The 22,866-nt window shown below is 48.1% G+C and overlaps 6 protein-coding genes across 6 annotated transcripts; 5 read left to right on the forward strand and 1 right to left on the reverse strand.

The window, feature by feature from the left end:
- Window positions 1-7,141: 7,141 nt before the first annotated feature.
- On the forward strand, window positions 7,142-8,388 carry Pdw03_8743 (Helix-loop-helix DNA-binding; the record flags this gene model as incomplete). The annotated part of the gene is made up of 2 exons (XM_066102053.1): window positions 7,142-7,197; window positions 7,260-8,388. 2 exons carry the CDS (start codon window positions 7,142-7,144, stop codon window positions 8,386-8,388), a joined length of 1,185 nt encoding a protein of 394 aa, XP_065957136.1.
- A 1,974-nt stretch (window positions 8,389-10,362) lies between these two features.
- Pdw03_8744 (Anp1) lies at window positions 10,363-11,792 on the forward strand (the record flags this gene model as incomplete). The annotated part of the gene is made up of 4 exons (XM_014682460.2): window positions 10,363-10,535; window positions 10,599-11,230; window positions 11,301-11,351; window positions 11,410-11,792. The coding sequence occupies 4 exons, from the start codon at window positions 10,363-10,365 to the stop codon at window positions 11,790-11,792; spliced, it is 1,239 nt and encodes a 412-aa protein (XP_014537946.2).
- A 2,321-nt stretch (window positions 11,793-14,113) lies between these two features.
- On the forward strand, window positions 14,114-16,139 carry Pdw03_8745 (Beta-lactamase-like protein; the record flags this gene model as incomplete). Its single annotated transcript, XM_014682461.2, has 6 exons — window positions 14,114-14,196; window positions 14,264-14,335; window positions 14,390-14,812; window positions 14,871-15,092; window positions 15,155-15,432; window positions 15,499-16,139. 6 exons carry the CDS (start codon window positions 14,114-14,116, stop codon window positions 16,137-16,139), a joined length of 1,719 nt encoding a protein of 572 aa, XP_014537947.2.
- A 1,552-nt stretch (window positions 16,140-17,691) lies between these two features.
- Pdw03_8746 (YCII-like protein) lies at window positions 17,692-18,275 on the forward strand (the record flags this gene model as incomplete). Its single annotated transcript, XM_014682462.1, has 4 exons — window positions 17,692-17,777; window positions 17,855-17,910; window positions 18,015-18,178; window positions 18,246-18,275. 4 exons carry the CDS (start codon window positions 17,692-17,694, stop codon window positions 18,273-18,275), a joined length of 336 nt encoding a protein of 111 aa, XP_014537948.1.
- An 854-nt stretch (window positions 18,276-19,129) lies between these two features.
- On the forward strand, window positions 19,130-19,803 carry Pdw03_8747 (Iron-sulfur cofactor synthesis protein (Isu1), putative; the record flags this gene model as incomplete). The annotated part of the gene is made up of 2 exons (XM_014682463.1): window positions 19,130-19,577; window positions 19,646-19,803. 2 exons carry the CDS (start codon window positions 19,130-19,132, stop codon window positions 19,801-19,803), a joined length of 606 nt encoding a protein of 201 aa, XP_014537949.1.
- Window positions 19,804-20,591: 788 nt separating this feature from the next.
- On the reverse strand, window positions 20,592-22,653 carry Pdw03_8748 (Ubiquinone biosynthesis protein, putative; the record flags this gene model as incomplete). The annotated part of the gene is made up of 4 exons (XM_014682464.1): window positions 20,592-20,839; window positions 20,902-21,474; window positions 21,530-22,134; window positions 22,217-22,653. The coding sequence occupies 4 exons, from the start codon at window positions 22,651-22,653 to the stop codon at window positions 20,592-20,594; spliced, it is 1,863 nt and encodes a 620-aa protein (XP_014537950.1).
- Window positions 22,654-22,866: the final 213 nt, after the last annotated feature.

Genomic DNA, 22,866 nt, shown 5'->3' on the forward strand with positions numbered 1-22,866 from the left:
CTTGCCACGTTCCAAGGTTCGCTCATCGCGTCCTAATGCAATTGGTTGCACTTTGTAACCTGCTTGTTCCCTGTTGATAAACCGAGAGGGGAGGCTGCTTCTGGCCTGTGGGTGTGATCTCGGTTCTTGTTGTACTTCTTGTGTAAACATTCCTTGAGCTTTTTTTTAATGCCGTAATATTCCCTTCTACCTTAGTCGCATGTGAGCTAACGATTGTAACTGTATTTCATTTTTAACCCTCAACCGTTGTCCTCAAGACACAGCTCCCTCCGACACAAATCTATCTTGCCAGTAGATTTGAAAAGCCAGTGACGCCCCCACATCCCGTTTGTCCTTGGTATCACAGGTGATCAGTTTGGCTGCCGTTCCTCCGCATGGTCTAGGCACATCGATTGATCTGTCGCCTGAATTTTCATAAATACCAAAGCCCGAAGGGTCAAACAGCGTCTCGCTTTGGATACTTTCGCCAAGGGATCCATCCACCCATCGATACTTCTACCCGATGCACACACCACATTTTCAGCCCTCAAGCGTTAACTCCAACCTCCAGCCCATTCAGACGTAGACTACGGAGTAGCTTCTACCAGATCCCTAAAGTCAAATCTCCTCACTCATGAATCTAGCCAACCCTATTTCCAAATCCCGCGCTGACAAGTCGAACATTGCAAGTACACACATTCACCTTCCATCCACAAGCTACACAACAAAAGTTCTCTAGGAGTCAAGGACAACAGAATTTCTAAATTGTGTCTAGCATGACACCTCCTACCATATATCGAGCGCACTCCTATCTCCTATGAACCAAGCCGAGGTCACATCGACCAATATCACAAAGACAGTGGTGCACAGTGGGTACACACTAAGCGCTAGACGCTAGGCATTGGATATCGGTAGAACACATCCATGTGAATGGGGCGTGTGCGTTGTCCTTTTTCCTCGGCCCGGGCTAGCTACGAGAGGTACCTTAGTGGCGGGATGGGTCATGGGTCATGGGTCATGAAACAAGGAACATGGATTGGGGGAATAGACTGGACAGAGGGGCTAGAGACGGGAGGAAGATAGGAAGTTGTCCCTGGGACTCTCTTGTCATGTGTTGGCTGTTGGGTTTGCTCTTTCCCGGGGTTTTGGGGTTTTGGGGGGGGGGGGGGGGGGGGGGTGATCCTTAGTTGTGGGTTGGTTCAGAGAATTAGATAGGATAAGTTAAGTTACATAGTCTGAAAATGAGACGACGAAGAAGGTAAAGTATGATTCTATGCGAATTTTGATACGCAAGTAGGCCGGTCTACATGCCAATATGTTGTTGTGCAGTATATGTCAAGAGATAGACAATGCAACAATGTACCTACTAGGACATCATGATAGCACAATATAGGACTATCTCTGTGCTCATACTAGAACTACCATGTGCGTCTCCAAATCATCCTGTGACTCGCATCATTGTTTTGAAACAGTGAAAAATGAAGTCGCCAAGACCAACCCAGCTCATCGGGAAAAATTCGATCTGTCAAATCCACAGCGCCGGGCCGTGTCGCTAAATCCGATTCGATGACCCCTCCTGGGGCCCAAAAATGATCATGATCGCAGCTAACTTGAAACGGATAGTCGATCTCAACAAAGCGTACCGTGATTGGTTGCTTTAATCCGCCCAGGATATGGGGTTGGAGGAAGACTGGGACGTGGAGTGTTTTGATACACATGGCCAATCGTAGAGATAAGGATTGCGTTGGCCGTTGTTGTATGCAGGCCATTTATTCCGTCCTTGACACATTTTGGGAGCCATTGATTTACGATAGTCTGCTCATGAAGTACTTATTCTGGTAGCATTCGAGTTAATGTGCAACGAAGTGCGGAGTATGCAGAGTGATACCCCGGTGGTTGGGAAGAGTGGAATTGGCGATCTTTACGCTCTGAAGAACACTGTGCATTAGTCTTACGGTCGCTGGAATCTTATATCAAAGCACGAACTCCCAATCAACACAGAAGAACCGAAAATCTCGCGATTTAGACCGATGCGGAGTACCATGTCGTACAGAATAGAGTAGTGGATTAAATGACGACGGTAGAGGGGTGAACGATGTGTACTTGCATGTCAAAATTGCCGCATGTGTCGACCAATAGAGGCTCTAGACCGTGTTTGCACAGCTGAGACGCACTATATAGAATATAGAGCGATTGTGATGTACCTAGATTTTAGAAGATAAACTCAGATAGGGGCTGAGGGCGGTAGGCCGCTACGCGACGATGATCTGGTCAACCTGGTTTTTTCTTTTGAATTGTCATTATGTCCTAATGTTCCCCTGAGTTTTCGGTCCCTTAGTTGAAACATTTCAGATTTATTAACAGACATTCTGATCTCTCAGGGTCAAAATCTTGGACTTATAAAGGCAAAATATACTTTGGTGGAATCTGCCATGATTGTGAGCTGAAAAATACCGATCATTACTTGAATGGCTAGAACTATCGATATCAATGACGTTGTGCATTGTGCGGAATTTGTCCGTTTGGTGGCTTTCATAGGGCCCTCGATTCACATTACCATCGACGTGAACGGGGAACTGCCAAGATTAACTCTTCGTGGGATCTAGCGTCGCTGAAAGTGGACATTGGCCCTCTTTTCTCCTTCAGGAAAGGTGCAAATGGATCCAAACACGAGAAAACGCCATTGCAGTATGTAAGTAATGCTGTCCACTTGCCTACAGGGACTCAGCACGTAAGAACAGACAAGTGGAGAGCAGTGCAAGACATGGGCTGGCAAACGAGATTACGGAGTACTCCAGCGTAACATAAAGGTGGCAAGGAGTTGTCCCAAACGGAGCTCCGCTTCCGTACTTTGTCATCTCACACTCAAATCTCGAAAGCACATGATGCATGTCAGCTGAAACGAGAGAAGCCCCCCCCCCAAAAAGGGAACCTGAGTGAAGATATACCTCTTTAGGCCTGGCCGACTAGTTAGGGTATACGTCCGCCTTGCATTTGAGGCAACTAGCAATCCAGGTAATGGGAAATGGTGGAGGCCTCGAGCGTACAATAGGGCTAATCGATGAGGCAATGCATCATGTAGGAACCAGATCCAGACGACCCAGACGATCCAGACGATCCCTAGAACGAGAGAGAAAACGTACGTTCTCTGTTGTATAGAACTCCACGGGGGAAGATCTACGCTGTATGGGAATGCATGCACTATGCACTTCGGAGAAGTCCCTCGAGTGTGAGCTCTCAGACGCAGCGAATTTGAGTTCTAGAAATAGTCCATACAACATTCGTCTGTACCATGCACCGCGCGCGTCTGCTAGATCTATATACTAGGAAGTTGTCCTTGCAGGAGCCGGTGGCGGAGTACACCAGTCGGGGAATAAAATTGCTACGCACAGGGATTGGAGAGTTCCTGCATACTCGTTCTTTGGGCTGGGGGATTGAGGAGTTGTGGGCGTTGGTTGTTATCTTGGAATTTTTCCTTCCCTAACGTCTTAACGGTCGACACTCGCTGGGTAAGCAGCAGTGTACCCTCCACCCAATATTGCAGTGTATTTGAAACAATGTGGGAAGCCAGCTCTTGAGATCCATAAGACTTTTTTTTAACGAACAGTAATGATTGTCTACCCTTGCTGCTCATGCCGCCTTCGACATTAGGTACGATCATGTATGAGGATAACAATTTTTGTCCATCACCGCTCTTAGGCGAGGAGAGTGCTTGGTATAGTGCTCAGCCATTTATGCAAATAGATCACTCTATCGAATAGACTAAAAAAGATGCACAGCCCCTTCCTTCTTGGGGTCAATCTGACACGAGCCTGCATTTTTATGCTTGCCACTCAATAGAACGAGGGGGAAATTGTGGGCGTTCCAGTGGGGAAACAACACGCACAGCAATGCACTGTACGTACATAATTGGAGAGGGGCAATTCAAAGTGGGCACAGGGAAGATGACAGTTACAACCGAAGGTCCAAAAAAGAATGGCAGAGAGGTCGAAATCGCACTTGAGGAAACCGATCGAATCACGTACCATGGAGCAGGGACGCGTGGGCATATGATTTTACAGGGGTTAATAAAAAATTCCCTTATTCTAGTCGCCATGCTACTCCGTTCTTCGCATGCCCTCAACAGGAAAGAGGGTCCTATATCGTGCATGAGGCACTTTTAAGCGCTTGGCGAGGATCAAGGCCCGAATGTCAATTCAGTTCAATTGGAACATCTCTAATCATTAAATGGTCAAGTGACTTCCACCTACTCCGTACTCTGTACAGTAATGTACAGTATTAAAATAAGATGTCTCTAATTCTACTATCCCCGCCATGTCACTCACAGTTGAAACTTGACAGGTCAAGAGGCGGCACGAGAAGGCGACCATTGGGAATGATTGGGTGGGAAAATGACATCAGAGATGCTCATTGGTGCCGGGATTGCTGTTAGCTGTACCGTGTAGGCGAAGAGGACCTGGGAAAATGGATGCTAAATTTGTGTACTGTGGCTTGTTCCTTGCACCTGAGAGCCGCACGGGACGGGGATCATGTCCAAGCTTGTAGCGAACGCCACGTACTATCGAAAGAGGGGGCTACGAAAGTATGAAAATCGGACCCTTTACAGGTATCCTCAGAACACGAAGAGGGAGGCGTTCATACTATGCGAGGAGATCGACCTGGCAATCCACGGCGTAGCTGTCCACACCCGCGGTAACACGCACACCCCATATAGATGGCGCTCACGATGAAACCAAAGTCTCAAGTAAAGTCCCAGAGAACTGGATTAGTGTCTATTCTCTGAGGATCGAATTTTAGAGATCTCGATTTGTTTTTCAGCAGATCCGGAGAGGAGATCCTAAATGCGCGTTACCTAGAATGGTAAGCAGGGAGTGAATAACAAGGACAAGCGTGGATCCCTCGGGCCCAGATTGGTCCGGGGAACTATCGGAGAAATACTTTAGAGAGTTTGGCCGAACTCGAATAGTTCGTGTGAGAGTTTTCTATTCGATTTACTGCTGGTACGTGCCGTCTGCAGATGGGAGACGTGTGAAACTCAGCGTGAGCCACCGATCGGGTGCATATTCTGGGAACAGGGAACAGGGAACATGAAACCAAATGAATTAGAGGAGCTGAGTTTCAGGTTAAAGCCTGCAAAGTACGAAAGAAAGGTCACTCAGGTGAAGTCATCTCGATGTGGTGTTTGCCCACCAACAGATAAAATATGTTTAGAACTGGAAGTAGATAATGGTAGGCTTCTGCCAAGGTCCTTCAATGATAAATAACATCCAATATTACCATAAGGACTGTGAGCACAAACAATCAAAACGTGGGGAACGGGGTGCTGGATGGAGTTGCCATGAGGCAGGCTGATTGACTGTAAGACGGGACGGGAGAATATGACAGCTCTATTTCCACAACCCACCATTGGTTCTAGCGAAGACAAGCGGCAAAGAGGCAGGGTTTAACAAGTCTAATCTATTCGAAATTCAAGATGCGATTGGGGACAAAAAGGAAATGAAGATGATTGAACGTAGGACTCTCCACTCGGGGGAACGTGCCCATCTAATTAGGGTTTTTAGGGGTTCGCCAGAAATAAAATCGATAGCCTTGGCATATTACGGAGTGCAGATTAATTTGATCTGACTGATCGATTCTCCAACGTCTGTGTGTCAAAAAATTCCAAATCATCTCAAGTCCTAATGATTGGCTGCCTGACAGGAAAGGTAACCTGGTCTTTGGGTCTCCCAACTCGTTGGTTTTGAGCAATGTCGTTTCGAACCTCTTCTGGAGATTCGCTTGACGATAAAATTTCCCCCTAATAGTTGCAGTCAATTCTAACGCTGAAACCGTCATTGGCGCTTCTAACTTCCTGTTGGACCAACTATTCCCAATTCCATAGGAGAGAGTCATGATCCGTATTCTTATTTTGCCTCCTCGCGTGTATCAAGATGACACTCCCGCAGTCCTTGCTTAATTCTATTTATCTTAGGGGCAATGTAGATTTGCCAGAAGCGCCTCGAAGGGTATTAGCTCGTTGATCATGCGTAATCCCTTGATACTGTAGCACGATTATAGAAGTTTCTCCTGACTATGCAGGAGATCTAGATGCATGCTGAATGCATGCTGAATGCATGCTGAGATGTACTACAGCATCACCGTCTACTCCGTATTGAGATATCAGCAGGGATCTGATGGTGAATACGGACATGGCCGCGCATGTACGTAGATATTGTGGAGCATGCACGTAAACCTTAGTTTTGTTCACTGTTTTTCAATTCCGTGTTTTCTGTTTTGGCGACTTCATCATCACCAACATTTCACATCCGTGTGAGAGTTCTCTGGAGGCTTTGATAGAGAACCTTCAACGCCATTTATTGGGATAACTATTGATGCAAGGGCCACAATACCTTTAAAAAAAAACCAAAATCTTCCCCGTGCCGATCGCGAGACCCAAGAGGTCGGTGACAAATTAGGGGTCCTGGATGATCGTGAACCCTCCTGTCGGGGTGGATCGACCTCCCCTCATTCGTCGATCTGATAATTTTGGATGTGAGGTTCAGTCTGTGCATGATGTGACAGATAACTCTGTGATACCGAAGATAATTATTCTCTTCTCTGGTGCTTCTTCCCGGGCCCAAGCGGGCACTAGCAAGTGGCCCAGAGCACCCACCCGGGATTCGCATCTTACTTCCCCGTCGTGGTGAAGCTGTGGGGCAAAGAAATGCACCATCTGTCTGTATGCCATCCGAAATTCCGCGCTTCATGTCTGTCGAGGATCGTCCCTGGCTCACGGTTCCCCTCGCCTGGATCTGGAGAGGCCCTGAGATCTGGGAACGGGAAACAATGGACCATCCCAATCTACATATAAACATGCTTCCCAGCCTGTATGATTTCGCCTTCTGTCCATTGTCTCATTGCATACGCTAGTCTCGTGTAGATTTCGAGTTCGCTTTAACTTTTTTCTGTTTATAGTCCTGCCCCCGTTGTCCATCACTGTGCATATACAACTTTTGTTTTTATTTGCACTCCCGCCATTCAACCTACGACCTGATCGACCGAGTCTACACAAGAACGCGAACTACCTGTGATCTTTCAGTATAAATCTTTCTTGGCCATACCGTGAGCCAATTCAACAAACTCGCCACTGCACATATTACGCATTTCACGACGAACCACTGCGATGTATGAAGAAATGGGTTCTTTTACTGAAGACATCTCTCGCCGCTTCTCTCTGCCGTGAGTTGTCTCACTGTCCCAGCTTCAGCCCATAGTTCCTAACCGTATCAAAGTTCTTTCAGGTCTAGCACCAGTGTGGCTGCCTCTGACGTAGGCGAGGAGCGCCGACTGCCCCCTCTTCCTCAGATTTTGCCGCTGCCACCCCGCGGTCCTTTCAGCCCATTCAATGTGAAGGACACCCTTGTTCCTAATACCCCAGGGCCCCAGGAGACTTTCCAATTCAAGTCACCATGGGCGGCTACCGAGCTCATCACTACACCTCCCTCACCGGCGAACTCTGCCGAGGGCTCTTGGCAAGAGTCATTTGCCATGCCAAAGTCCAACTCGGTCGATTGGCCCAATGATCTCTCCCAGACCGAGATCATGGCTCTGGTAGCCCCACAGAATCTCAACCGCAAGGCCCCCCTACAGCAGCTTTGTGGCCGCAAGCGCAAGGGCAGTACCCAATCTACCGAGGATGACCAGCGCGAGAAGCACCGCATTGCTGAGGGCAACCGTCGCAGCAATCTCAGCGAGCTGCATCGCCAGTTAGACAGCCGCATCCATGATTTTTTCCTCGAGCGTGCAGGCTGGAACCCTTCCAAGAGCCTGACTCAATCCAAGGAGCACATCGTGCAAGGAGCCATCTACCTAATTGACTTCATGCTAGCCATTATCGTCCACCTTATCCGTCAGGAACAGGTCACCCCACAGCTCTCAGAGAAGCTGCAACCCCAGGTCCGCTGCATGCAGCTGCAGCAACTAGTCAGCTCCCTACAGCAACAAAATCTGACGATCCAGCAACAGATCAAGGCCACCAAGGCCGAGAACGAGATTCTCGCTGACCGCAACCGTGCCCTGGAGTTCCAGCTCAAGTCCTACGAGCAGATGTTCCGTTCCCCCAAGTCCGAATGCACCTCCCCTGGCCCCGTCCTTGAGTTCCCCGAACACAAACGCCAGAAGAAGAATGGCCTACCTGGCATGCGCGTGCTCTGCGATGAGGTTGCTACTAGCTTGCCCTCCGAGGCTCCCTATGCCGTTCAGTACTATGACTCCATGCCTAGCTCGACTCACCACTCATTCAGCAATTCCTACCTCACTGCCACCCCGCCTATGACTGGTCCTGCTTCTCCTGCTTTTCCCCCTTCTCAGTCGTCCTCTCTTTCGTTCCCGCCGCCATCCCGTCGCCCCTCTCTCATTGCATCTCCATAAACCTGCGATTGAGACTGGCAATGCTTGCCCGATGTTGAACACTATTCCTGTTCGCTGATGATCCCATGATTTCTTCTCTACCTTCCTCTGTGCCACATGCTCATTCACACATCAAGCCCTTGCAGCACTGGCTCTTCTCCCTTACTCCCGGGTCCGTTAGGCTTAGGCCTTCCGTCATCTTCCCGCTCCATGTGCACTTAGCGCATGCAGCGTGTAACAATATTTTCTTTGATCTCGTGGATGAACAATCGGTTTCCAATTTGCCCGAATACTTTTTCTTTGTTGACTGATTTCCTTTGGGTTTTCTTTTAATTTCCTTTTAGTTTTCTTCTTTTATCTCGTGTCTTTTGGCGTTGCTTCCTATGTAGATATTTGTGTTCGGGAGGATATACTTTAGCTTTGGTTGATTTCTCTTATTTCTTTTGTCATTTCTCTTCTCTTTCTTCTATGTCTATACCTACGACTTAATGGATCATCTTGAATGAAAATCGACCTCTTCTGCGGCAGTATGGTATCAATGTGACTGGACTGTAACACGCGCTGGGCATTGCCATACGATTCCTCTCAGTCCTGGAGTGATTCGAAGTTCAGTGGGTGAGATTTGTGTCTGTCCTGCTAATTGTCGTATGATTATACTCTGTTCCCTGTACTGGCTACTCCGTATGTTGCCATGCTGTCCTAGAGCCAATCGGACTTTGCCTTGAATAGTGGGCTTCGGTGCATTCATTGATTATTACACAGACACATAGCAAGTGATGACTTTCGGGTTCACCTTGTGGAAATTGTAGATTAGGGTAGTTTGCTCCAGGTAGACTGTAATTTAGTGTGTTGTTGAGGTCGGCTGGACATATAATAGCTACGTCCCACCCTTTTCAGTGCGTAGTGTGAACATTGAGTCAATTTTTAACCTTCTATGAACATTGGGCCTACGATGTAAGAATGCAAATTATCTTCCAAGTGACATCCGTGAGAATTTCTGGTGGACGAATCAGCTGCCGGCCATTGGAAGACCGTCTTGGGCATCATCCGGTGGAGTCCAGTCCAGACTTCAAATGGCCAAGGGTTCTCTAAGGCGTTTGGGGGTTTGAAAGAGAGGAATTTGAAATGCTTCTATTTATTTTATTTTGTTTTTTCAAATGAGAAGAGCAATTCAATTTATACTAGCCATTTCAAATGTAGAAAGAAAGGTGTCCTATACGAAGTATATGTTGTATGAAATATGGGTTGGGCCCAGGCCATGTCTCACTTTAACCTCGTGCTAGAGATCCCACTTGCCATTTCCAATTGCTTTTTTTTTTAAAAAAAAATGGAACACTTGGAAAAAAGATGGGGGAAGATAGAACTATCATTCTAATCAGAAACAACAGAAAGCTTCAATGTGAGAGACCAAATCAGCATGTAAAAGTCCTGTCACATGTGTACGCGCAATCCCTGCAGAAGAGGTAGCATAAATAGGGGGTAAAGAGTACAACAGACAGAGTACAAGACATGGTACTCCGTACCTGTGTGGCAACAGAGTGAACAGAGACAGTGATATACCCTATGTCATAGTATTCAATAGCCCCTAAAGTGCACAGAGTCCCAGATGATCTAAGCTATAAATAAAACTAAAAAGGGTCTCAGCCGTCATGAGTGTTGAGGGGGCTGTCCAAGTGAATACTCTAATGTACTTATTTGATTCATTTGATATTAAAATAGTAGAGTAGACTTATGAACTACAAATGTGGTTACAATTATGCTCATCAGGTAGAAAATGTAGAAAGAAAATGTAGTTGTCCTACGGATTTCAGGCGTTCTTGGCAGGCAATCGCGTTTCCCCCGATTCCCGATTCTGTTTTCTCCCTATCAACCATTCGCCTCACCACTCCTCTCCTCCTCTCTTCTCCACATTCGTTCGGGGGGTTTTACGACGAGTGTTTGAGACGGGATCGCCCCTGAAATTCTACACCAGCTCACATTTCGTTATCTTTCATCATGTTGTTGCCAAAGGGGGGTGTTAATTGGAAATCGGCCAAGGCCAGATTGCCGCCATGGAGGGCAATCATCGTTTTATTAACACGGACTCGCTTCTTGGTCTCCATAGCCTTGACGGGACTACTGATTCTCATGTGGCGCGGTGTCAGCCGGTCTGCATCAGAGATGCAAAGGTGAGAGAGCATGCAATCCTACCATCGGGAAACGGTTCGTACTGACCCGACTGGCGCCGACAGCTTCTACTGCTATGGTTCCAACAAGTCACCCATGGAGATGACCATTAATGAGATGGTCGAGTGGAGTGCGCACGCCCAGACCCCCGTTCTCTTCAACCGCCACGAACCCTACGAAGTCAACTCCACCTCCATCACCGATCTCGACCTGAATCCCATCAAGTCCACCTCCAAGGCCGTCCTAAACCGCGAACGTGTACTCATCCTGACTCCTCTCCGAGATGCTGCTCCTTATCTGGCCAAATACTTCGATCTCCTCTACAAACTGTCTTACCCCCATGAGTTGATCGATTTGGCCTTCCTCGTTGGTGACTGCAAAGACGACACCCTTGCCAACCTCGCTTCCGAACTCGACCGCATCCAGAACCATGTTGAGGAAAAAGTTCGCTTCCGCAGTGCAACAGTCATTCAGAAGAATTTCGGTGCCGACATTGAGATGACAGTGGCAGAGCGACACTCGTTCGCCGCGCAGGGTCCACGGCGCAAGGCTATCGCACGTGCCCGGAACTACCTGCTCTACTCCGCTCTGAAGGCAGATCACTCCTGGGTATACTGGCGTGACGTGGACATCACCGACTGTCCCGAGCGTATCCTGGAGGACTTCATGGCCCATGACAAGGACATCCTCGTGCCAAGTATGTGGTTTTGGCTAAAAATTAGACTGGAGGCTGGACAGCTTGCTAACAGTTAATTTTTTCAAATTAGACATTTGGTTCCACCGTTACAACCAGGATGGCCATGATATTGAGGGTCGCTGTATGCACACCCGTGACACCCTGTGTACCTTGCAGATTGCTGACATATTCACTCTTAGTTGACTACAACTCATGGATCGAATCCGACAAGGGCCGCCGCCTGCGCGCGACTCTGCCTACCGACACCGTTCTGGCCGAAGGCTACAAAGAGTACGACACCGGCCGTACCTATATGGTCAGCATGGGCGACTGGAGAAACAACAAGGATGACGAGGTAGAGCTTGACGGAATTGGTGGTGTCAACATCCTCGTCAAGGCTGATGTGCACCGCTCCGGTATCAACTTCCCCGCATACGCTTTCGAAAACCAAGCCGAGACTGAAGGTTTCGCCCGCATGGCCAAACGAGCTGGCTACCAGGTGGTTGGGCTGCCCAACTACGTGGTCTGGCACATTGATACCGACGAAAAGCCCGGCAACCTTGGAGACCGTAAAGCGTTCTAGGTTTTATCTGCATTCCGTCCGCCGGAAATCTCGCTTGGGATCAAGTTGATCTTTGATCCCACCCCGTCGTCGAACATCCACCATTCTTCATCGCCCGTGTGTTGCCTTCCCCGACGATTGCCATCGGAGGAAAACTTACAACCACGGCGTGTTTCGCTTCCTTTCCTCTTTACCCATTTTCGTTTCTTTTTCTTTTTCTTTTTCTTTTTGGATGGATGTTTTGCGACGGAAAGCCTAATGACCTCCCTAATACAGTATCTTCGTGCCGCGTTCTAGGGAGTGTATGTATTTGTTACCTTGGCGCTACGGGGGAAAATGTTGTTTGGTGGGTTCGCAGGTCTATAAAGTTCGATCTCCAGGCCTCTTTCCTTGACATACCGAATTTGTGTCTCTTGGGACACACATGCTCTGAGTTATGGGGATTTGTGTATATCCGGGCATGTACAATCGAGTGATTCAATCTCGATCATCTGTTCTTCTTGCGCAAACCCCACAATAGGGAACGAGAACCGGACCGTCCACCGTCATGTGTCGCTTTCTTGTTTACAAGTCTATTTGATTCTGATTCTGCTACGCAGGTCATCTCCAAATTGCCCTTTCTATTGCTTCAATTTTTTCCGTTTTCTCATATGCTGAGCTGGCGTCCTTGACTTTGTTTTTTTTTTTTTTTTCAGGTGAGAGGCAGGATATCAGACCAACCCAGTTGAAATGCAGATGCTGTGTGATGAGTCTAGACTTCTTGTGGATGAAGCAATGCAGGCATTTGCTCTGCATTGCCCTATCTGCTGAATCTTATGTATATAGCCAATTGCACGATTTTCTTCACTGCAAATAGCACGAGACACATTATCGCAAGTAGTCTAGTTGAAGACCTCCTCTCGACAGCGGAAGACCGATGGACCCTTGGACCAGTTCAAGCTTACGTTTCATTCTCTGGCCAAGTCGAATCACAATCTTTTCCACGTTCAAGCCTTCTTCTCGCCCATGTCGGTATAGCTAATTGTATTTTGCAAAGAAATTCCCGGGGCCAACTAAAAGTTGCCGGCCTCAGTGTGATCCGGCACGTATTAGCGCAGCAGATCTTTCCACTCATAACCATCTTGCCCCAGGCCACTTCATGTGTATATAAACCCCCACCAAGCAGGGGCAAAAATCCGAAGAAGCCCGGCTTAAGATCCCTACCTTGGCCAGAGTGCCGTGAATACAGGTACATGGAGCCGCTTTTGGCATCCGCCAGCGCAATTTCGAACGATGATCAAAGCTCACGATATCTCAGCCCATAGCTCATAGTCAAATAAGAATGGGCTATCTCCATTATTCTAGCCCTTCGGAAAAAGAAAGGCCTGGTAGAGCGGTTGTCCGCCGGTGCTTTCCGCTCGGTCCGAGTGGAGTTCGTGAAGCTGCTTCCAATCTTCAGCGGTCTGTTCTGTGACACGAGTTTTGTGGGTAGAAAATATATTCGGCTGAGATTCATTCATTGGTTGACCTCGAATCCGTTGTATGAGAAAACACGCTCCGTCGTCTTCCTGCCATGGCATTTTTCAACGCTTGAGGGGGGGGGGGAAGATGTTGAGATTGATGCCAAAAACTTGTCATTAGGGACTTCAAAGCTGGGTAGATCACTAGACCGCTCTTTAAAATCAGATTCAGCCTTGCAGACCATGCACCACAATTGATTAAACAACGTAGGAAAGCTTGGCATTGCTCTGGTAACGGCATGCGTCTTGGCAGGTTGGTGACCAGCTACGCGCGTGACATGTGCTTTCGGCCATTTGGCAAACCGGTTCTTTTCAGGACGGATGTCAGACTAAGATCAGCAACATTCAAAGTGTTTATAAAGAATAGGAGGGGTGACATGAACGATGTACCATGTCAGGGGACCTTGGGTCCCCATTTTTGCACCAACCTTTCCCCTTTTTGTTCCCGTCGGGCGTGATGATATAGAGAGGTGGATTTGGGGATTGGGTTATCCTCGACGCAAAAATGCTTAGCCGGAAACTGGCCTTGCAAGAGATGGGGACAAAACATGAAGTACGTAACAATGAAGCTAAGAGGTAACGTAATCATTCAACCCCCCAACAGATATGTTGCCTCTCTCGAGCAAAGATTGATTTTGATCACAAAAGATGAGAGAAGAAAAATCACTGCTAACACACTTTGTTTGAAGGCGTCCCTGCGTCCCTGATCCACTTAATCCTGCTTTTTTTTCTCTCCGAACTCCACGGTGATGCATCATTAGACCTAAGCTTTGTTGCTCCAGCATGGGATCTAAAGGATCGCCACTATAATCGGCCCCGGTTTCGCTCGAATGGAACAACACGATGCCTCCCATATCTAGTACATGTCAGGCTTGTGCGGATTCGAAAGTGCGATGTGTCCGGGAAAGTGATATCGCATGTAATCGGTAGGAAGCAGAACAACCTCCTGAAGGTCTCCGTGGAAGAAAGCTGGAGTTTATCTAAACAACGCAGGTGTATTCGTTTGGGAAAAGAATGTGTGTTTCGCCGGACTGGTCGTCGATTTAAGGGCTTCCACAAGGACCGGTGGGCATATTTTCCGTCATGATACTCTCCTTTGTCATCTAACTCATACCTCAGTAAGATCGCGGCCCTCGAGTCAAAGATCAATGAACTGAAGGCCAATCAGCGTGGTCCAGAAGGAAATGACACCAACACAAGCACGCGCAGCATATCATCAGTTGATGGCGATGCCGCGCTTGAAAACATTGTCAGTCGAGACTTGCTTGGCATAGAGACCGCCGAAAGGTACCTAAGCATATTCAAGACGAAACTGACTCCACATTTCCCATTTGTGGTTGTGCCTCCTGATGTATCTATCCAGCAGCTCCGTCAGGAGAAGCCTTTTCTATCCTTAGCAATTCTTGCGTCAGCTTCGTACAAAAACATGCCACTGCAACGGACGCTGGGGAATGAAGTTAAGAAAGTCGTTGCATCACGCATGGTCATCGGCGGGGAAATCTCCTTTGAGTTGCTGCAAGGGTTGTTGGTATTCCTTGCATGGTAAATCCCGACTGATGAATACTTGGATATCGTGGTTGCAACTAACAACGTGTGGCAGGTCGCATTATCACTCTCGGCCACACCGTTATACTCAATTCCTTCAACTGGCTATAGGCCTCATGATAGATTTGCGCTTGGATCGTCCACCGCAAACACGGACGTGGAAGACAGAGTTACGCTTTGGGCTTCATTATAAACTGCAGAATCAGACATTTCATCGGCCTTCTTGGGGAAGCCATGAGCAGAGGGCTGTCTTGGGTTGTTACTATTTGTCGTCATCGTGAGTTTGTTTTTGTGTCTTTGGGGCTTACTGGATGTTGCCTGATAGTTATCTCGTTTCAGGATTGCGATGTTTGTGCAAAAGAAATCTACTATTTTGCGTCTCCCGTACCAGGAAGAGTGTTGCAAGACTCTCCACGAAGCCAACGAATATCCCCACGACAAATACATCAAATATGTGATACAACTCCAGTTTATTGCAGAAAAAATCGATGATCTATCTGCAAAGCATGGACTTGACTCGGAAATTTCTGGATCGGGGTCAGAGCTCTACATCACCAATCTGAAGTTGGATCTGGAGGCATTTTACCAGCATCTACCCTTCGATATCAACGAAAGCAGTAAGTTGAGACAGAACACAAGGTCCACTGTAAAGGCGATTGGACACTAATGGCTGTTAAATGAAGTTCTTCTCGCGATACAATACCACGCAACGGGACTTTGTCTATACCAAATAGCTCTCAACCTCACCAACCAAGAGCCTCAATCATCCTTTGGGTCTAAGTCCTGGAGAGATGAACTGTCGCTCTCGGCATTTATCTCAGCCAACTCGATTATCAATCTGTACATCCAACTTCCATCCAATGAGGAGGTCGGATTCAACAACACGCAATGGGTACAGATAGCATTTGCCTTGCTAGTATCCTATAGATACATTGTGGCAACCCCCAAGCCTGATCAAACTGCTGCCTTCCTAAAGACCCTGTCTAAACTGAGATCAAGGGTTCGGGCTTTGTCGACTTCTGATATAGACATGAACGGCGCTCGAGATGCTTTCTTCGACTTTATGAACCGGATCGTTCGAATTGAGAACTGGCTCAGGGAACAAGGTATACAAGAAGATGAGTCCCACAGCGATGAGAGCTTTGAAGACTTTCAGCAGACACTATGCTTAGAGCCGACACAGTTTGACGGGTCCACGGGGGCTGCAGCGCATCTTGATATCCCCTTCGGGAATGAGTTTTCATCTTCGGCGGACGACTTTCAAATTCCCCCAGATTTTCTCTTTGCTTTTTCTTTTGAGCAGATTCTGGGTGAACAGGTGTGATTGTCGATTCGGTATCTCGATTCCTCCTTCTGGTTGTCTTTTTCAATGTTTTTTTTGCCATTTGCTATCCATGCCTTCTGGCTAGATGTCAAAGTTTGTCCAATACAGATACTGAAGAAGACGTGAGAAAATGCCCTAATGTAAGATTGAAAATTGAATAGGCAGTAATGCTGGGACTCCAAATTTCGATGCTGCGATGCTCCTTCGTATCGCCAAGCCGATGTTTATAAAGACCTTGAGCATCACCGACCCGATCTTGAATATGAAAGAGATACGAAGGAAGCAAGAATATGAATTCAAATCGATTTTGACTCTTTTAAGATGATCTTACTTCCTTATGCTTCAACGGTCTTCTTGCTTTTCTGTTCAGTCCTCTCTTTCACCCCGTGTCCCCCCCACGGCCCTGCATTCTCTCTCGACACAAATAACAGACCCACAGCAGGTGCCCTAAAAAAGCTTACAAAAGACTTGGACACTAGTCACAGCAAACACTAGTGCCCAACAAGATATCTCGCCAAAGACCACCTTCCGCATTGTTCTTGTCCGACACCGGGAATGCCGAGAACGAGCCTTTCTCCTGGCAATATCACCACACAGCTCTTATGCTTAACCAGTCTTTAGTAGGATCTCACGCCATATAAAAAAGACAGTATTGATAGCATTGGTGGTCCCACTGAGGTATTCACTGTGTGGCGGTTCTAGTCACGAGAAACGGAGACTAGATCTTTGATGATCCCGTTACAAAATACCTCCCTGAGCTGGTTGATGGTAAATGGGAGCAAGATGCGACTGAATGTGTTCGGTAGGATGATAGTGCTGTGCGTCAAGTTACGAGTCAAACGTCGGGAATTGCGACGGACTGTAAGTGAGACACTGAAACAGAAAATGGTTGGTGATCAGATCTAATTCATGCTAAACAGACTGCTCGAAGGATAGGGCTCTGCAAAAGAGTGCTGTTCAGGCGGGACTACTTCTATACCAGGCTTTCCACATGCCTTGCTGTTATGTCGGTTCTCAGTGTAATAGCAGCGGTATAACATCCGAGCCTATGCCTGCTATCTCTGTAATCTCTGTATACTCACTCATCTTAATAGAGAGAAAGCTGTCATCATGCATTCACAAACGAACCGGTTCACTCTGCTGCCCCTCAACCGTCTTCCACCGTCTTTCGCCTAGTGAAAACCGAGGCATCAATCTCCCTTTTCCCCAAGCAAATTCCACAAATTGGGCAAGATGTAGTTACACACGTGACCCTGCTCATAAAAAGTAGCGCAAAGGGGAAATCCCCTAGGGAAAATTCGGTAAACAAAATACCTGCATCGCTGTAGTTGGATCCTTTGAACAGAAACCATCGACAATCCAATTTAATAGCATTCCCTTCACCATGGCCCTTCGTGTCACCCGCGCCCTCCAAAACAACACCCCCGCTTTCCCCCACGCGCCGAAACCGCTCCTCCGCATCCCGCCATTACACAGATTTTCTTCCTGCCCCTCAGCCTCAATTCAAAGATCCATACCCAGCAAATCAATCCTAACTTTCCAACTTCGCAATATGTCTTCTGCCCCTGCTAAGAGAGAGTTCCTCTGCATCCTGCCCGATAAGCCCGGCGCGCAGGCGAAGCGCCTTGAGGTTCGCCCGTGAGTCTTTCCCCGGCATCTGGAGTCTAGCGCGGGGTCTGTCGTGGGGGGAGATCTTTTGCTAATGTGGTGTTCAGTAACCACCTTGAGGGGGTTAAGCCGCTCGTTGCGTCTGGTGCTATTGTTGCTGGTGGTATGTGACCCACATTAATTTGTTTTTTTTGGGGGGGGGGGGGGGGCGTTCTTATCTACTCGCAAGCATTTCACATGTACTGACATGGATTGTCTCTTGTCCAGGTGCAATGCTCAATGCTCACCCTGCCGATGGTGAGACCCCCTCTTTCAAGGGAAGCATGATGCTTGCTGTTGCAGAGAACGAGGCTCAGGTGCTTGAGCTGCTTAGCAAGGATATCTATACCGTTTCTGGGGTGTGGGATTTGGAGAACGCGCAGATCATTCCGGTATGTTACGCAGAAAAAGCTCTGTCTGATTTTTCCTGCTCATTGCTAACTTGTTTCCTGGGTTTAGTTCAAGTCTGCCGTTCGCGAGGCTTTGTAGTTGCATGTCTAGTTTTAGCTTTGCATTGGATCTGAAACTTGGAGATTCGTCGTTGGATTCCTGGAATGAAAGCGACTGGTTGAGCTTGCGTCTCGATTCCTTTGGGGACTTCCAGTAGGTATGGTTGTAAAATTGTAGGAAAATGGATGACTTTGATAACATATCTAACAAATTGGCGAATGAGTGAGCAATGCCTATATAGAGAACTAGAAACGGTTAGCCTGGTAGTGCTTCTTTACTCTTTTGGGTATGCAAATCCCGATTGGAACGATTAGAATAAGCCGGGGAGTGAAACCGAACTCCGGCCTGGCCTCCGACCATAACTCCGCGGGAAGAATAAGTGTTCAATTTCGATGTAAGAATGTACAACATAGGATATAAGTCGAGATCAACATGTAGTGTATTCAAGTGGTTCAGGAATCTAGAACATCCGGTTAATAATTGATCGCCAGGTTTGAGTTTACGCCTGTTACTGCTCTCCACTACGGAGTAGTTGATCGCTCAACAATCTTAAGGAGAGGCGGAAAACAAGACGTCGATCGGTTGAGTCCATAGAGAACGGTGTAGAACGGTCGCCACCTCTGTGAACTGATATCACCTGCATTCTCACATCGCAAGCGACCGAGTTTAGAAAAAAAAAAAAAGCCGAACGTCATCTTTGTCATCTCCGACGGCCGGCGGATCCGGCCAAAGAAACAACTCCATTAGGACTAGCGTGATTATATAAGGTCCGATCAGATTATTTATGAATTCATCACTTTCTCCCTATCAGATCCATCTTTTTTTCGCCTTCAAACCTCATTTCACCAAAACCCAACCCCTTCTTCAATTTTACCCATCATAACAAATCCACAATGTTCAAACGCCTAGTCACTGTTGCTCCCCGCGTCGGCTCTGTCGCAACTCGCAGCGCCCTTTCTCCCCTCACTGGCCTGCAATCCGCTCAACCCGCCACCCGCCGTGCTGCTCCCGCCCCAGCTCAACAGCGCAGAGGCTACCATGAGAAGGTTCTCGACCACTACAACAACCCCCGCAATGTTGGATCCATGCAGAAGGGTGATCAGGACGTGGGTACCGGTCTTGTCGGTGCGCCGGCCTGTGGCGATGTCATGAAATTGCAGATCCGCGTCAACAAGGACTCTGGTCGTATCGATGACGTTGTCTTCAAGACTTTCGGCTGTGGTAGTGCTATCGCTTCGTCCAGTTATCTGACCGAGCTCGTGCGCGGTATGACCTTAGACGAGGCTGGCAGAGTGAAGAACACCGATGTGGCGAGGGAGCTGTGTCTCCCCCCTGTCAAGTGTATGTCTCTTTTTTTTCTGATGATTGATGGCCTGGGTAGGTTCAAAATGCTAACGTGTTCACCTTAGTGCACTGCTCCATGCTTGCCGAGGATGCTATCAAGTCTGCCATTGCCAACTACTACACCAAGAACCCCAACACCCGTGCCACCGATCTGTCCGGGACGGGTGGCGTCATTCCTGATGTCAAGGCTGAGACTGCCGGCAGCCCGGCTGCTTCCATTTAAAATTGTTTCTCTTTGTTTTGACCGTTTGAGCTTACCAGATGGATTCTCCATCTGAATGACGCAACCCACTCGTTTCGTTTCACGAACTTGGCGATTCTAATTCCAAGGTTGTATTAATACACAATCATTTGATCAAGGATGCTAGTTTTATGTCGGAGAGAATCGACGAGCATGGGTGCTTGGGGATTCGTTGTGCTCGGCGCCGCTGAAAATGTGCGCCCGGAGATGACGATGGATGAGATGAAGACAAACAAATTGCCCATTTGTTTGATGTACATATTTTTCTTTTTCTTCCCACGTTCCGATACGTTTTCCCCCTTTTTTTTTTTTTTTTTTGCGATGGCGCCTCGGTATCTGGGATCCTTGATCGATACTTTTGCCTCCAATTTTTGAAAAGCAGCGCCTTGATAGTTTCAAATGAAACAATGAAACTAGAATAGTAATTTGATTAAAAAGTAGAGTAAGTAATAGTAGAAGCAGTCTAAGAGGTGTGGTTTATCCACAATCTATCAAGACCACACCGGATCTTTGGTTTCTGTGAGAATACAGCAGAACGAAGCCTGGAAACTTGGAATAATCCACCGTCTAATAATCCAGATAAGAGAGAGAAAGAGGCCATGTGCGAAAGGAATCAAAGGACGCCATCGCTGAAGCACAGATAGGCCACTGAAGACAATCCGTGCCAATGAACCATTTAAAAAAAAAGCAAGGGATATAATGGAAAAACAGAACAAAGAAGAACAAAAACCCCCAAGCGCAAATTGTTCACAGCAAGTATAGTACACTGTCTAACCGCTCCGGAGACCGAAGCGAGTCTTCAAGGACAGCAGAGACTCATAAACAGACAACTTGACTTCGACGCGAAGGTAGCTCGTGTAGGCATACATGAAGCGGAAGAAGTTACGGAAGACACCACCAGACTCCTTGATGAGCTCCAACTGCTCTTCAAAGACAGTGCGTGTGGCATACCGCGCGAGGATCAAGAAAGAGCGCATTGGACCCTGGCGTGTGTGAAGGTTTTCGTCTAGGCTGCGAGCTGAGAGGGAGTTAGTCTATGGTATTCAAAAGAAAATCGAGGTTCCAAGGTGAAAGAATTACTGAGGTCATTGGTCTTCAAGATAAGAAGGATAATCCGCGGAACCTGGCCTAGCAAGACAACCAGTTCTTGTAGCATGCCTTCACCCAACGCATCGGAGATGTCATCTTTCTCTTTAGCCGTTCGCGTGGAAACGACGCTTTCCTTCGTGAGAACGCTGTAGTCTCGGCCGGTGATTGCGCTGGCAAAGAGCGGGAATTGCTTGTCCGTGACGCCGGCGACCTTGTACGCGAACTCGCGCATCCGCGGCAAGTCCGCATCGAGAACGGCTAACCACATTTTGGCATAGTTGCGACGCAGGTCGCGGTCGATGTCGCGGTAGAGACCGTGGTCATAGAGGACGATGTCGAAGTTGGGGTGTGAGCGAGTGTGGTTCGGGCGGATGGCGATGTTGCCGCCGTGCGGATCGCAGTGAAGTGGAGCGTTGTCGCCGAAGATCATCTCGTTGAAAATGTGTGCGAGAGCAGCGGAGACTTCGTCGCGGTCGATATTGTTGGCGTCAAGGTACTCCAGGTCGTCGGGGCGGTGGCCTGCGATGTACTCCATGACGAGGATCCGTTTTCGGGACCAGATCACTTGGGTCTAGTTAGCTTCAAGTTATGCATAGACAAGATTTTCAGCAGCACGAACCCTTGGGAATGACCAGTGGGGTATCGGAGTGCTTTTGGAAGTACTCGCTAGCATGAGTGGCATTCTGGGCTTCCCTGCGGAAGTCCAGCTCTTGTGGTAGCGATAAATCCATTTCCTTAGACAACCATTCCAAATCATAATCAGGGAAAAAGCGCTTCAGCATGGAGAAAGTGAATCGAGTCAAAGCCAAGTCCAGCGGCACCCATTCGTCCAGCGCGGGATGCTGGACTTTGACCGCGACCTTCTGTCCGGTGTCCTTCAATGTAGCAATGTGAACCTGTGCCAGGGATGCAGCACCGATGGGTGTCGATTCAAAAGAGGAGAACAACTCATTCATATCCTGGCCTGTGTCCTTGCGGAATAACTCGCCAATTGATTCAATTGACGAGACGGGGCATCTGTCCTGGAGTGGGATGAAGGTCGAGGTCCATTCGATGGGAAGCAGGTAGCCCATGCTGCTGAGATGTTGGCCTAATTTGATGAAAATCGATCCATTCTTTTCTAGGACACGGAGTGTACGTTCGGCGCATCGCTTGTGGCAGGCGCTAATCAGTGCGTTATGTTCTTCGGGGGACGAGGCGTCTCGTTTCAGGGTTATACGGTAGCTGTGAAGATTTGAGGTCGTGTTAGCGATGGTGTCACGGCGCAACAAAGAAAAGGTCTAAAGAGTCACAAGACCTCACTTACTCGTTGATACAGACAGCAAGTGTGCCAACAACGCGCCCACTGCGTTTCGCTGCCTGGAACGCATGCTCCACTTGATCGGAGAACGTCACTGCACCCAAACCGAGGATACTTCCAAGAAAAAACCATTTGATAGCACTCCGCTGCAATGAATTCACATTGGACCCGTTTTCAGACTTGTGCTTGCTCTCAGTCTCCGCATACAAGAGAGGAGAACCCTTAACTGAGAAAGAACGGCGTGAAGCGGCGACGGTCGAGCCCTGGGAAGACACTGAACGACCCCAAGATGAAGCGTCAAGTATACCGGAGGAGGCCGACTGTCCTAGCGGCGAGTTCAAGGCCAGAAGGAACGAGGATGTCGAGGGTTTGGACGTTTTCCCGATCACCGTAGCGGGATCAATCTTGAGTGCACGCAACGGCACGCGAAGCGCTGCGCTCATTCCCGAGGCTAAGGCCACCGGCCAGAAATTATTCAAAGAAAAGGAAAGAGGGCCGATAGTGCGTTTAGGCGTCTCTGGGCTCAACTCATCCTAAAATTATTTGTCTGCCCAGGGTAATTTTTTTTACGGTTCTCGCCGCCAATCGGCTTCGAGGCTGCACGTGATCATGATCTATAGATCGGCCAGTAACAGACGTCATAGCTAATTTGATCA

Source organism: Penicillium digitatum, chromosome 3 (assembly GCF_016767815.1).
Source record: "Penicillium digitatum chromosome 3, complete sequence".
Lineage (NCBI taxonomy): Eukaryota > Fungi > Ascomycota > Eurotiomycetes > Eurotiales > Aspergillaceae > Penicillium > Penicillium digitatum.